Source organism: Nuphar pumila, chromosome 9 (genome assembly GCF_984573655.1).
Source record: "Nuphar pumila chromosome 9, dmNupPumi1.hap1.1, whole genome shotgun sequence".
Classification (NCBI taxonomy): domain Eukaryota; kingdom Viridiplantae; phylum Streptophyta; class Magnoliopsida; order Nymphaeales; family Nymphaeaceae; genus Nuphar; species Nuphar pumila.
This window is the reverse complement of record NC_143257.1, coordinates 27,631,562-27,648,124: the sequence shown is the minus strand read 5'-3', so window position 1 is coordinate 27,648,124 and position 16,563 is coordinate 27,631,562. Positions and strand designations below refer to the sequence as shown.

General features: G+C 35.4%; 1 protein-coding gene across 5 annotated transcripts in view; it reads right to left on the bottom strand.

Annotated features, from left to right (window-relative positions):
- Nucleotides 1-431: 431 nt before the first annotated feature.
- The window catches only part of LOC149828524 (isochorismate synthase 2, chloroplastic-like), a 239,968-nt gene continuing 223,836 nt past the window's right edge, over nucleotides 432-16,563 (bottom strand). For 2 of the 5 annotated variants that reach the window (XM_090017628.1, XM_090017632.1), the window contains one exon: nucleotides 484-856. In XM_090017628.1, coding sequence (XP_089873754.1) covers nucleotides 707-856 — 150 coding nt within the window. In that variant the 3' untranslated portion in view covers nucleotides 484-706. Of the gene's footprint in view, nucleotides 857-921; nucleotides 1,440-16,563 lie in introns of those variants that run through there. The other 3 variants (XM_090017629.1, XM_090017633.1, XM_090017631.1) reach the window with 2 other exon arrangements.

Genomic DNA, 16,563 nt, shown 5'->3' with positions numbered 1-16,563 from the left:
ATCGCCAATCCTTAAGTTGTCTCTTGCCAAATGCTGTTTCATGGGGACATTTTTAAGGCTAACCATATCCTTGTGAATGAGGTAAGTAGCTAATTTCATAATGGGTGACCAAAACATGTCTGCACTCCAATTTGGTTTCTCCAGGCATGGCTTCCAGTATCAAGTCAAAACTACACCAAGACCTGTAGTAGCTCATGCATGATGTAGCTTTTTATCCAATTCCCAATCTAAGATTACATCCTGTACTGCAATTCCGCATTAAAAAAAAACTCATTCAAGACCAATATGCTAAGCATATGCACATCTTCCACTTGAAATATTGAGCCATGTTTTGGTACTTGAAATGTTATCACAAGAACAGGTTGCTCATGAATAGAGTATGCTCAGAGGACCCAGAGATTGGAATTTGAGAAAACTAAGGGTCCGTTTGTTTCACATGAAACAGAGGGGAAATGGCCCATTTTTGTACAAAATGGGCCATTGTTATCCCTCCATGAAACAAATCTCTTTTTATGGGGCCCACAATTTTCGTATGAAACACCAAGTTTCATAAGAAGATCCTTTGATAAACCCCAATTATGGCCAATGTATTTCTGCTTGTTAAGATTGAGGACTTCTGAAAGCCTACATGAAAATGTTCACTTTTGACTCCCAGCCCTCCTCAGTATCCATCAAGGGTCAACCAGACTCACAATGAAGACCTGACTTAGTTCATCATAGCCAGCTGAATGGCACTCCCGCTCTTCTTCTTTTTTGTCATAAACAGGATCAACCAAACTTGTTTAACAAAATTGAGATTACTAATTACTGGAACATTCAACGTCTGAAGTGGGTAGTTTCCATCCTCGGCAAAGCCCTAATCATTAGTTTAGAAGAAAGAATCAAAAACATGCATAACAATGGAGGTTCATCACTAGGTCATTACTGAAATCAAGAACCTCATTAGTGATTGATACATTCACATACTGATGCACTATTTGGTATACTTGTTATACATCAAGGAATAATGGAGTACTCCAAGGAGAAAAGAATATGCTTACAGGACAAAATGAACAAGGACAACATGTGATACAACAACCAAGCATCTGTGAGTGTAACTGATAATGCGTGCTCTTTTTTGCATACACTCACAGGAGATCTACAGGCTTGGAACTCATGACATGTCAAAAATCTTAAACCAGTGATTCATGATTGACCAAAAGTTGTGTCCCATTTTACTTCTCTTGTGAATGATTGTGACTGAAGATAATCAGGAAGAACCTTTTTGAACATCTTGTTGATTTTCAATTGCCTTCGCAAACTTTAAATCACCCACAGAGACCATCATGTTGGTAGAAGCCCAAAAGAAATAAAGTTCCACATAGTTATGTTCTTCGAATGCTACTGTCCATGCTTTGGTAGCTAGTGCTCAAACTGTTCACTCCAAGAAACTTCAAAAGCTGTGAACATAAAAAAAGTGCAAATGAAATGTGAGAGAGAGAGAGATGAAGGTTGATAAGGGAAGTCCTCTCATTGCAAGGAAGCTTTGTAATGTGGGAATAAAGAAACCTGGTTGTAATGGGAAACAATGATGTTGGAAAACCATATAATTGGAATAGTAAAGTCCTAAACAAACTGAGACTCCTATTCCCTATTGTACCATGATAAAGGGGGGAGGCAGAAGCGAGGCCCTCGCCCGCTAGACACAAAGGGGAAGGCAGGAGGCTTCGCCCCTGCCTGCCGAATAAGTAAAGAGGCAGGGGCTTGGCCCCTGCCTGTCGAACACGCAAACAGGCAGGGGGCGAAGCCCCTACCTAACGTCAGAGAAGAGGGATCAAGGAGGGGGCTCGACCCCTCCCCTGAACAACGGCGATGCAGGGAGGAGCTCAACCCCTCCCCTGTTGGAAAAAAGGGAGCAGGGAGGGGCTCGACCCCCTCCCCTGCCGTCAAAGGGAGCAGGGAGGGGCTTGACCCCCTCCCCTGCCGTAACAGGGAGCAAGGAGGGGCTCGACCCCCTCCCCTGCCGTAACAAAGAGCAGGGAGGGGTTCGACCCCTCCCCTGTCGTAACTGTTGAGAAACTCGGTTTTGATGTCACAGAATATGATACACTGTCTTATTTGATTTTGTATGATATGATAATATGTTCTCTTGAAATAATGTTATATTATGACTGAATATGTTTTGCCTTAAATCTAACGAGTATTTGATGCAAGGATATCTCACCCAATAAGGATGAAGACTTCCTGTTCAAGTACAACTATGGTGCAATCATACTCCTTGAAGAAAAAGCTTGATGAGCCATGCTTTCCTAAAGTTCAAATGAAGAAATCGGCTACCTCAAGATGAAGATTTTTTCTTCTTTAGAGTCACATGTAACAGAACCTTCAGGAACTTGCATATTGCATATTACATACTCATTCATACATACTATATCATAAAAGTATACGATAGTTTCAAAAAGGTTCTTTTTTGAAAACCAATAAGTGTACCTTCTTACAAACTTTTATGAAAAAGATATTTTGTCATATAATAATTGTACTTTCTTACAACCTTTTATGAAAAAGACTTTTTGTCATATAATCATTGTACCTTATATTATATACAAGACAACATGAAAAAAGGAATGTAGGAAAAAGACAAAAACATAAAATCGACTACATAAGAAAAACAAATAAAATATGTTTTTGAAAAGACCTTAGTTATCTTCTCTAAAGAAATGTTTTCTTAACACAAGAAAAAGACAAAAACATAAATCGGCTACACATAAGAAAAACAAATAAAATATGGTTTTAAAAGGACTCTAGTTACCTTTTTCTTTAGAATGTCGACTTACTTGAAGTCATCATTCTCTCTAGTTACCTTTTTTCATAACCATAGAATGTCGACTTACTTGAAGTCATCATTCTCTCTACAAAGCATTAAATGCCTTCTGTAACAAATCCTTTCTAAATATCCTTCCCAAAGAATGTCGACCTTCTTTTTGGTCCTCATTCTCTCTGGAGACTTTGAAATACACTTGACATGACTATGTACAAATAAATATCTCAAAGCACTCATAGTACTTACACTCATTTAAAGTAAAGAAGTACTAATGTACCTCAAATCATTAATTAGAATAAAGACAAAACTACAACCCAACGTTCAAATGTACTATTGTAAGAAATAGACTTTTTACATAAAATATGTATTACCTAAAACAATACAACGACTAGTGTACCCTCTATTTCACCTTTATGGAAAAAGGCATTCTCGATCTTCTCTAAAAGATATTTTTGAAATGACATAACATTTCACATTTCAAAAAGTTACAATTTCAAAATGTAACGACTACTTTTTAAAGGCTATATAAATACACTCAAATAAACTATTAAACAAGAGGAATGAAATAGACGTGGGAGCTTACAAAGAGAAAAAGTTCTATTCGTGATTTGAAAAGAGAGCCTTGAAAAAGAAAGAGAAAAAGAAAAAGGAAGAAAAGAGAAAAAGTCAAGTCCAGCTCTTTGACAAAGAGTATCCTCTGAGTGACAAACAGAACATTCTTAGAATCCTTCATTCGTGCATTCATATCATTCTGAAGGTTCTATAGGAAGTATTGTAACTCTGTTATTCACTGTATTCCTTCTTTGTTTAAAGAAGTAGACCTCTGTGAAAGAGAGTGTTGCCCTTCTCTGTTGAGAGAAGAAGACCTCTTGGGAAGAGGGTGTGCCCCTTCTCTGTTGAGAGAAGAAGACCTCTTGGGAAGAGGGTGTTGTACTATTTATCCGGTAACTCGGATGTTATAGTGGAATCTCAAGTGGTTTGCTTGGGGACTGGATGTAGGTCTGGATATTGACCGAACCAGTATAACTTCTGTGTTTTATGTGTTGTGCCTTATTGCTTAATTATTTTATTTTATCGATCATTATCATATTTCACTATTCACCCCCCCTCTAGTGGAATTTCATTTGGTATCAGAGCAGGTTTGCTGGTTTCGACGTAACAAGTCTTCCAGCACAAATGGCATCTACCTCTTATGCTCGTGGTATTGAAGGTCAACACGCATCTCGTCCTCCCTTCTTCAATGGCTCCAACTATGAATATTGGAAGTGCAGAATGGCTATCTTTCTCAAATCCATAGACTTTGCTGTATGGAAAATTGTTGAGCATCCATACACATCTCCATCCGCAGACTATAACTTATGGTCTGATGAAGAAAAGAAAATGGCAAACCTAAATGCAAAGGCTATGAATGCCTTATATTGTGCCATTGATCAGAATGAATTCAACAGAATATCTATATGTGAATCTGCATATGACATTTGGCATTCTTTGGAGGTTATTCATGAAGGAACCAACAAAGTAAAAGAAGCCAAAATATCATCTCTTGTTAGAAAATATGAGTTGTTCAAAATGAACAAAGATGAACCCATCACAGAGATGTTTAGCAGATTCACCAACATCACCAATGATCTGAAATCTCTGGGTGTAACATACTCCCAGACTGAAAAGGTGAAGAAAATCTTGAAATCTCTCACAACTGATTGGGAGAAAAAGACTACTGCTATTGAAGAAGCTCAAGATTTATCTAAACTTACATTGGACGACTTAATAGGCAATCTTATGGCCTATGAAGTCCACATGAAAGAAAGAAGGGAAGAAGAGCAACCAGTAAAGAAAACTCTAGCTTTCCCAGCTCTATCTGAGAATGAAGACTCAGATAAAGAATCAGAAATTGCGCTACTTACCAGAAAATTCCAGCGCTTCATGAGAAGGAACCGGCTTCCAAACAGGCACAAGGAAAGAAAAGATCTTAAAGAAGATCCCATGTGCTTTCAGTGTAATAAGCCAGGCCACTTAAAACGTGACTGTCCACTTCTCAAAAGAAAGTCCAAGACTGAGGAACCAAAGAAGAGGTTCTTCAAGAAAAAGGCTCTGCATGCTCAATGGGATGATTCAGAACCATCCACTAGTGAAGAGTCAAGTGATGATGAAGCCGAAACTGCAAATATGTGCTTCATGGCAAACGAAAGTTCGGTAAGTGAAATCTCTGATTTTTCCTTTGAAGAACTTTTAGATGCTTTTCAAGATCTATTTGAAGAATCTAGAAAATTGAGTTTCAAAAATAAAGTTTTAAAATCTGAAAATTTAAAGCTTTCTCAAGAGAATGAAAAACTCAGCAGTGAAAATTCTGAGTTAAAAAAGAAAAATCTTTTACTTATATCTGAAATTTCTTCTACTAGCTCCAAAACTAAAAATATGCAAGTAGAAATTTCAGAGCTAAAAAGTAAAACTGAGAACCTCATGAAAACGGTTTTCAAGTTTACTAAAGGTAAAGAGAACTTGGATAAACTCTTATCCTCTCAGAAGGTCTCCTTTTACAAGAATGGGATTGGCTATTCTCATTTCAAAAAACCTTCTTGTATAAATCAAAAGACCACGTTTGTGAAAAGTTCATCTGAACCAAATAAGGAGTATTATATTCATAATCTTTTTAACTCCTCTAAAGAGAGACAAACCCAAATCCAAATGGATATGGGTTCCAAAGTCTAACAAAAAAGGACCCGATTGGGTACCAAAAAGAAGATTTACTTAATGTTTTGCAGGCTCCAAAAAAGAAGAACAGATGGATACTAGATAGTGGATGTTCAAAGCTCATGACAGGACATCCAGACCTTTTTGCTGTTCTTCATCATAAAGAAGGAGGAACCGTCACCTTTGGAGATAACAACAAAGGTTTGATAATTGGTATTGGAAATATTGGTAACATAAACAAACCTCTTATCAAAGACGTTCTCCTTGTTAAAGGCTTAAAACATAACCTACTAAGTATCAGTCAAATGTGTGACACAAATGAAAACATCATCCTAAAAGGTATAAGAAAGAATAATATATATGAACTATACCTAGAAAACATCACAAAACATTGCCTCATAGCTAATAATGACACTCAACATCTATGGCACATGAGAATGGGCCATGTCAACTCTAAATACATGTCTAAACTAGCTAAAGATAAGTTAGTACGTGGGTTACCCAACATATCTTTTAAAAAGGATTATTTTTGTGATGCATGTCAATTAGGAAAATTGTCAAAATCTTCTTTCAAATCAAAAAATGTCATTTCAAGTAAAAGACCTTTAGAGCTTCTCCACCTGGACCTCTTTGGTCCTTCTAGGGTAGCTAGCCTTAATCAAAATAGATATGCTTTTGTCATTGTAGATGATTACTCAAGATTTACTTGGGTAATATTTTTGAAAAACAAAAGTGACACGTTTTGTCAGTTTGAAATCTTATGTAAAAAATTACAAAACGAAAAATCGTGTTCTATTGTTAAAATCCGTAGTGACCATGGAGGAGAATTTGAAAATGAACTCTTTGAAAATTTTTGTAACTTGCATGGTATTTCTCATAACTTTGCCTTTCCTAGAGTTGCACCTCAAAATGGTGTAGTAGAAAGAAAGAATAGAACCCTTCAGGAATCTGCCAGGACTATGCTCCAACACAATAATCTTGCAAAATCTTTTTGGGCAGAAGCTGTTAATACTGCATGCTACATAACAAATAGAGTTCTCATTAGACCCTTATTAAATAAAACTCCCTATGAACTATTCTATGACAGAACTCCAGGAATAGACTACTTCAAAGTCTTTGGATGTAAATGCTTTATCCTAAACACAAAAGATAGCCTGGATAAGTTTGATGCTAAATCTGTTGAAGGCATATTCTTAGGATATTCAAGTCATAGTAAAGATACAGAGTTTTCAATAAGTGTCATAATACTATTGAAGAATCTATGCATGTTAGTTTTTGTGAATCTATTGATCAATCTGTTCATATACAAACTAATGATGATGATGTTGAAAGTACAGATTTATTTTTAGATAACACAACTAAGTCTAATGAAGATGATCACCAAAGAACCTTTGTCGATATCAAAGATCATCCTCAAAAGCAGATTTTGGGAGAACTAACAAAGGGGGTTCAAACTAGAGCTCAGCTAGAACGGATTGCAAACATGGCATTCATTTCTCAACTTGAACCAAAGAAGATTGATGAAGCCATCATTGATGAGTTCTGGATGCTAGCCATGACTGAAGAACTGAATCAATTCCAAAGAAATGATGTTTGGGATCTTGTGCCGAGACCAAAGGATCATCCAATCATTGGGACAAGATGGATCTTCAGAAACAAGCTAAACGAAACAGGTAATGTTATAAGAAACAAGGCCAGACTAGTAGCTCAAGGATACAACCAGGAAGAAGGTATTGACTTTGATGAAACATTTGCTCCTGTTGCTAGACTTTAATCTATTAGAATGCTCTTAGCATATGCAAGCTATATGGATTTTAAATTATTTCAAATGGATGTTAAAAGTGCTTTCTTAAATGGTTTTATAAATGAAGAAGTCTATGTAAAACAACCTCCAGGATTTGAAAATGAACAATACCCAGATCATGTTTTTAAACTCAAACGTGCTTTGTATGGTTTAAAACAAGCACCTCGTGCTTGGTACGAAAGACTTAAAACCTTTTTATTAAAAACTGGTTTTTCTGTTGGCAAAGCAGATTCTACACTATTTGTCAAAGTAGTGAATAATCATACCCTAATTGTTCAAATCTATGTCAACGACATCATCTTTGGATCTTCTAACAGCACTCTCTGTGAAGATTTTTCTAAGTCCATGCAGAAGGAATTCGAAATGAGTATGATGGGAGAACTCACCTACTTTCTTGGACTGCATATTAAGCAAACCAAGGATGGAGTTTTCATCAACCAATCTAAGTATGCTCATGAACTTCTGAAGAGGTTCAACATGAACTCAACTGCTTCAAAATCCACTCCTATGAGCACTACTACTGTGTTGGACAAAGATGAAGATGGTAAGACTGTTGATACAAAGGTATACCGAGGTATGATAGGATCACTTCTTTATTTAACTGCTAGCCGTCCAGATATAATGTTTAGTGTTTGCTTGTGTGCTACATTCCAGTCAAATCCAAAAGAATCACATCTTAAAGCTGTAAAAAGAATAATGAGATATTTAAAAGACACAGTTGATTTTGGATTATTCTATTCAAAATCCTCTATATTTGATCTAATCTCATACAGTGATGCTGACTTTGCTGGAAGTAAATCTGACAGAAAAAGCACAAGTGGAACATGTCACATGCTAGGGCACTCACTGGTATCATGGTTCAGTAAGAAACAGAATTGTGTATCATTATCAACTACTGAAGCCGAATACATTGCTGCTAGCCTAGCTTGTACTCAAGTTATCTGGATGAAACAAACATTAAAAGATTTTGGTTTAAATTTTGAAAATACAACTATTTTTTGTGATAATACAAGTGCTATAAACCTATCTAAGAATCCTATTTTACACTCACGAACTAAGCACATTCAAATAAGACACCACTTCTTAAGAGAACAAGTCTTAAACAACATAATTAAACTAGAATTCATACCCACTAATCTACAGTTAGCAGACATATTCACTAAACCATTAAAACATGAAGACTTCACACGAATTAGAAGGGAACTAGGAATATGCAAACTAAGTGACTTATAAATTGATTACACTTAATATAATACTTCTTATAAGTCTTGTTTAAATCGTATTTTAAATTGCTTTCCTTATTATCGTTTTTAGTTAGTCAAACTAAGTTTCCATATTCACGTATTCTTATAAGACACATTCTTTATGTCATTCAAACTTGTCATCTTTCAAGTACACATCCATTATAACTCCTTGTCCTATCTCCTTTCTCTCATATCCATAAGAACTAATTATATTAAAAACCATCATAACAATGTTCACATCACTCTACTCCTTTATTATTTTTGTCCTTTTATAAAAACTTTTCTTACGACAAATGGTCCTACTTAGTTTATGAGAACTTATTACTCTTCATTAGTTAAAATCGAATGACTATTTAGTTCCTTTAAAAGATCTAGTTGCTATATTCTCACGTAAATTATTTTTTTTACTATATCATATGTTATATCATAGCCCTACAAACTATCTATTATCATCTCTTTCATATACATATTAAGCCTCCATTCTTGTCAACTCTTGTTTTAACCTAACCCTGTCGAGTTTCTTTAAGAATATAAATAATAATTCATATCAATCATAACCTCATGTCTTTCATCAACTTTTTTTATTACTTCTTTATCCTTCACAAAAATCCATATATGTCATCTCACCTCTCTCTATGACAACTCACATTTATTACTCTTCATTCATAAATATTTCTTTGTCTCCTCATTTCATCTCTCGAATACGTTTTTTTTATTATACATTTTTGAATCCGACTCCTACATGTCTATTCTTATTTTTTAACTCTTTCTCCTTTTTTGTCTCATCATCTCTCTCACCACTAGTCTAAGTCCAAATATGTCCTTCTCATATCCACGTATACTCTTAAAAAATTACAAATATTAATCATAAAACATTTTTTTTTAAAATGTTATATCTTTCAAAGTACAACATCACATGATCACCCTATGACCTTTCTTTCCATCTGTGACCTTGTCTCTCTCTTATTGTATATCTCTCTAAAATCGAGAACCTTTATTTATTCTATCTTTACTTTATGTCATATCTAAATCAAGTAAATGTTGTCCTTTATTTTCTTTCTCTCCTCTCTAGATATCCACATCATCTTTTTTATGTCTTTAACTCTCCATTCACGAATTTAGAATCCCTTCACATAGAATAACAAGTTGTCTGTCTTGTTAGGCCATTATTCTAAAAGATCAATCATTTTGTTATTCAACATGACACCCCATACTCTATTAATGGGTTCTCTCACTAGTCGATAAACTCACCCATAGTAAAATCTATATATTTCAATAACTATGTCCTCCTCAATCTAATATAATACACTATCCTCAAACATTGATTTGATTTGTCATTCACAAGTCTATTAACTTACTCCTCACGGATTTCCTTATTTGACTAAAATCTAAAAATTACTCACTTCCAATGTCATTCATTTCATATCAACAATTATTTTCTTCCTTCTATTTAATCAATTGGTTCATCTCTTACCATTCAATTCGAACTTTTCTATCCTTATACAAACTTTCTCTCGGTTCTAGCTCCTTTCTCTCCTAGTGATTTATTTTCAAGGCATTCGATAATGGCTTCCTCCTCTACCAATGTGATCACCTCCGCAGATCTAAGATACCCCGACCTTATTCACCACTTTCAGTACATTAGCACCTTGCCAATTCAAACTGGCAAACTAGTCAACTTCGACGCCTTCACATCCTTTGATCTCCATACCTCTCTTCAAGATTTTGTTCCCATCTTAGGAACGACTAACTCCACGACCTACTATCCTCATCTCATCAAAATTTTCTATACCAACCTCTCTGTAGACCGTGACCACACCACCATTACATCCATGGTACATGAAAAACTCATCTCCTTCAATATCTCTCAACTAGGCTGCATTCTAAACCTTTCCTCCTATGGCATTGAGCTTCCTAACATAGTTCCGATAGATCGAACTATGTTTAAGAAAGTCCTTCTCTCCACTCGCTGCACCCATTTCCCATGGCATACGAGCAATCTCAAACCTCATGCTCTAATCCTCTCACACATCCTCTCATCCAATGTCTTTCCAAAGCTTCCTTCCAAGGGTTTCGTAGCAAACGAAATCTCCCTTCTCCTATATGCAATCTTCTGCAACTTTCCCATCAACTGGTCCAATATCATTTTCAATAACATGATCAATTTTCGGGCCTTCCACTCTCTTCCTTTCGGGTACTTCATCACCCATATCCTTCAGCACTTCCAGGTCCCTCTCCACCAAGACATCATTCACCGGTCTGATCATGCTTTCGATGACTCATACCTCCCTGAGGAAGGGTCCCCTCGAGATCACTCTGACGCTGAAAGCACCAGTGAAGTTGATCCCCCCGCAAGCTCTGACCCCGACATCTTCTCTACCCTCGTCGACATCCAAAATACCCAGGCTCTACTTCTCAGGAATCAAGCCTCTCTGCAACAAGCCTTTGACTCCTTGACAATGGGCCAAGATTCACGTCGCCGTCGCCGCAAGCTCAATACCACTGACTCTGACTAAGACTCATTTTTTATTATATTTGGTCTGTAATAACTTTTCAATACTTTCGGTCTGTAATAATTTTTTTTCTTACTCTGATCCCTCCTTTTTGTCCATGACAAAGGGGGAGAAAACCTGTCTCCATTATTGGAAAAATATTCTCTCTTTAAACATTATTTCACCTTTTTTTTATCATATTATTATTTCTATGCATAATGTCTTTTTGACAGGGGGAGCATATTTTGTCATCATCAAAAAGGGGGAGAATGTTGAGAAACTCGGTTTTGATGTCACATAATATGATACACTGTCTTATTTGATTTTGTATGATATGATAATATGTTCTCTTGAAATAATGTTATATTATGACTGAATATGTTTTGCCTTAAATCTAACGAGTATTTGATGCAAGGATATCTCACCCAATAAGGATGGAGACTTCCTGTTCAAGTACAACTATGGTGCAATCATACTCCTTGAAGAAAAAGCTTGATGAGCCATGCTTTCCTAAAGTTCAAATGAAGAAATCGGCTACCTCAAGATGAAGATTTTTTCTTCTTTAGAGTCACATGTAACAGAACCTTCAGGAACTTGCATATTGCATATTACATACTCATTCATACATACTATATCATAAAAGTATACGATAGTTTCAAAAAGGTTCTTTTTTGAAAACCAATAAGTGTACCTTCTTACAAACTTTTATGAAAAAAATATTTTGTCATATAATAATTGTACTTTCTTACAACCTTTTATGAAAAAGACTTTTTGTCATATAATCATTGTACCTTATATTATATACAAGACAACATGAAAAAAGGAATGTAGGAAAAAGACAAAAACATAAAATCGACTACATAAGAAAAACAAATAAAATATGTTTTTGAAAAGACCTTAGTTATCTTCTCTAAAGAAATGTTTTCTTAACACAAGAAAAAGACAAAAACATAAATCGGCTACACATAAGAAAAACAAATAAAATATGGTTTTAAAAGGACTCTAGTTACCTTTTTCTTTAGAATGTCGACTTACTTGAAGTCATCATTCTCTCTAGTTACCTTTTTTCATAACCATAGAATGTCGACTTACTTGAAGTCATCATTCTCTCTACAAAGCATTAAATGCCTTCTGTAACAAATCCTTTCTAAATATCCTTCCCAAAGAATGTCGACCTTCTTTTTGGTCCTCATTCTCTCTGGAGACTTTGAAATACACTTGACATGACTATGTACAAATAAATATCTCAAAGCACTCATAGTACTTACACTCATTTAAAGTAAAGAAGTACTAATGTACCTCAAATCATTAATTAGAATAAAGACAAAACTACAACCCAACGTTCAAATGTACTATTGTAAGAAATAGACTTTTTACATAAAATATGTATTACCTAAAACAATACAACGACTAGTGTACCCTCTATTTCACCTTTATGGAAAAAGGCATTCTCGATCTTCTCTAAAAGATATTTTTGAAATGACATAACATTTCACATTTCAAAAAGTTACAATTCCAAAATGTAACGACTACTTTTTAAAGGCTATATAAATACACTCAAATAAACTATTAAACAAGAGGAATGGAATAGACGTGGGAGCTTACAAAGAGAAAAAGTTCTATTCGTGATTTGAAAAGAGAGCCTTGAAAAAGAAAGAGAAAAAGAAAAAGGAAGAAAAGAGAAAAAGTCAAGTCCAGCTCTTTGACAAAGAGTATCCTCTGAGTGACAAACAGAACATTCTTAGAATCCTTCATTCGTGCATTCATATCATTCTGAAGGTTCTATAGGAAGTATTGTAACTCTGTTATTCACTGTATTCCTTCTTTGTTTAAAGAAGTAGACCTCTGTGAAAGAGAGTGTTGCCCTTCTCTGTTGAGAGAAGAAGACCTCTTGGGAAGAGGGTGTGCCCCTTCTCTGTTGAGAGAAGAAGACCTCTTGGGAAGAGGGTGTTGTACTATTTATCCGGTAACTCGGATGTTATAGTGGAATCTCAAGTGGTTTGCTTGGGGACTGGATGTAGGTCTGGATATTGACCGAACCAGTATAACTTCTGTGTTTTATGTGTTGTGCCTTATTGCTTAATTATTTTATTTTATCGATCATTATCATATTTCACTATTCACCCCCCCTCTAGTGGAATTTCATTTGGTATCAGAGCAGGTTTGCTGGTTTCGACGTAACAAGTCTTCCAGCACAAATGGCATCTACCTCTTATGCTCGTGGTATTGAAGGTCAACACGCATCTCGTCCTCCCTTCTTCAATGGCTCCAACTATGAATATTGGAAGTGCAGAATGGCTATCTTTCTCAAATCCATAGACTTTGCTGTATGGAAAATTGTTGAGCATCCATACACATCTCCATCCGCAGACTATAACTTATGGTCTGATGAAGAAAAGAAAATGGCAAACCTAAATGCAAAGGCTATGAATGCCTTATATTGTGCCATTGATCAGAATGAATTCAACAGAATATCTATATGTGAATCTGCATATGACATTTGGCATTCTTTGGAGGTTATTCATGAAGGAACCAACAAAGTAAAAGAAGCCAAAATATCATCTCTTGTTAGAAAATATGAGTTGTTCAAAATAAACAAAGATGAACCCATCACAGAGATGTTTACCAGATTCACCAACATCACCAATGATCTGAAATCTCTGGGTGTAACATACTCCCAGACTGAAAAGGTGAAGAAAATCTTGAGATCTCTCACAACTGATTGGGAGAAAAAGACTACTGCTATTGAAGAAGCTCAAGATTTATCTAAACTTACATTGGACGACTTAATAGGCAATCTTATGGCCTATGAAGTCCACATGAAAGAAAGAAGGGAAGAAGAGCAACCAGTAAAGAAAACTCTAGCTTTCCCAGCTCTATCTGAGAATGAAGACTCAGATAAAGAATCAGAAATTGCGCTACTTACCAGAAAATTCCAGCGCTTCATGAGAAGGAACCGGCTTCCAAACAGGCACAAGGAAAGAAAAGATCTTAAAGAAGATCCCATGTGCTTTCAGTGTAATAAGCCAGGCCACTTAAAACGTGACTGTCCACTTCTCAAAAGAAAGTCCAAGACTGAGGAACCAAAGAAGAGGTTCTTCAAGAAAAAGGCTCTGCATGCTCAATGGGATGATTCAGAACCATCCACTAGTGAAGAGTCAAGTGATGATGAAGCCGAAACTGCAAATATGTGCTTCATGGCAAACGAAAGTTCGGTAAGTGAAATCTCTGATTTTTCCTTTGAAGAACTTCTAGATGCTTTTCAAGATCTATTTGAAGAATCTAGAAAATTGAGTTTCAAAAATAAAGTTTTAAAATCTGAAAATTTAAAGCTTTCTCAAGAGAATAAAAAACTCAGCAGTGAAAATTCTGAGTTAAAAAAGAAAAATCTTTTACTTATATCTGAAATTTCTTCTACTAGCTCCAAAACTAAAAATATGCAAGTAGAAATTTCAGAGCTAAAAAGTAAAACTGAGAACCTCATGAAAACGGTTTTCAAGTTTACTAAAGGTAAAGAGAACTTGGATAAACTCTTATCCTCTCAGAAGGTCTCCTTTTACAAGAATGGGATTGGCTATTCTCATTTCAAAAAACCTTCTTGTATAAATCAAAAGACCACGTTTGTGAAAAGTTCATCTGAACCAAATAAGGAGTATTATATTGATAATCTTTTTAACTCCTCTAAAGAGAGACAAACCCAAATCCAAATGGATATGGGTTCCAAAGTCTAACAAAAAAGGACCCGATTGGGTACCAAAAAGAAGATTTACTTAATGTTTTGCAGGCTCCAAAAAAGAAGAACAGATGGATACTAGATAGTGGATGTTCAAAGCTCATGACAGGACATCCAGACCTTTTTGCTGTTCTTCATCATAAAGAAGGAGGAACCGTCACCTTTGGAGATAACAACAAAGGTTTGATAATTGGTATTGGAAATATTGGTAACATAAACAAACCTCTTATCAAAGACGTTCTCCTTGTTAAAGGCTTAAAACATAACCTACTAAGTATCAGTCAAATGTGTGACACAAATGAAAACATCATCCTAAAAGGTATAAGAAAGAATAATATATATGAACTATACCTAGAAAACATCACAAAACATTGCCTCATAGCTAATAATGACACTCAACATCTATGGCACATGAGAATGGGCCATGTCAACTCTAAATACATGTCTAAACTAGATAAAGATAAGTTAGTACGTGGGTTACCCAACATATCTTTTAAAAAGGATTATTTTTGTGATGCATGTCAATTAGGAAAATTGTCAAAATCTTCTTTCAAATCAAAAAATGTCATTTCAAGTAAAAGACCTTTAGAGCTTCTCCACTTGGACCTCTTTGGTCCTTCTAGGGTAGCTAGCCTTAATCAAAATAGATATGCTTTTGTCATTGTAGATGATTACTCAAGATTTACTTGGGTAATATTTTTGAAAAACAAAAGTGACACGTTTTGTCAGTTTGAAATCTTATGTAAAAAATTACAAAACGAAAAATCGTGTTCTATTGTTAAAATCCGTAGTGACCATGGAGGAGAATTTGAAAATGAACTCTTTGAAAATTTTTGTAACTTGCATGGTATTTCTCATAACTTTGCCTTTCCTAGAGCTGCACCTCAAAATGGTGTAGTAGAAAGAAAGAATAGAACCCTTCAGGAATCTGCCAGGACTATGCTCCAACACAATAATCTTGCAAAATCTTTTTGGGCAGAAGCTGTTAATACTGCATGCTACATAACAAATAGAGTTCTCATTAGACCCTTATTAAATAAAACTCCCTATGAACTATTCTATGACAGAACTCCAGGAATAGACTACTTCAAAGTCTTTGGATGTAAATGCTTTATCCTAAACACAAAAGATAGCCTGGATAAGTTTGATGCTAAATCTGTTGAAGGCATATTCTTAGGATATTCAAGTCATAGTAAAGATACAGAGTTTTCAATAAGTGTCATAATACTATTGAAGAATCTATGCATGTTAGTTTTTGTGAATCTATTGATCAATCTGTTCATATACAAACTAATGATGATGATGTTGAAAGTACAGATTTATTTTTAGATAACACAACTAAGTCTAATGAAGATGATCACCAAAGAACCTTTGTCGATATCAAAGATCATCCTCAAAAGCAGATTTTGGGAGAACTAACAAAGGGGGTTCAAACTAGAGCTCAGCTAGAACGGATTGCAAACATGGCATTCATTTCTCAACTTGAACCAAAGAAGATTGATGAAGCCATCATTGATGAGTTCTGGATGCTAGCCATGACTGAAGAACTGAATCAATTCCAAAGAAATGATGTTTGGGATCTTGTGCCGAGACCAAAGGATCATCCAATCATTGGGACAAGATGGATCTTCAGAAACAAGCTAAACGAAACAGGTAATGTTATAAGAAACAAGGCCAGACTAGTAGCTCAAGGATACAACCAGGAAGAAGGTATTGACTTTGATGAAACATTTGCTCCTGTTGCTAGACTTGAATCTATTAGAATGCTCTTAGCATATGCAAGCTATATGGATTTTAAA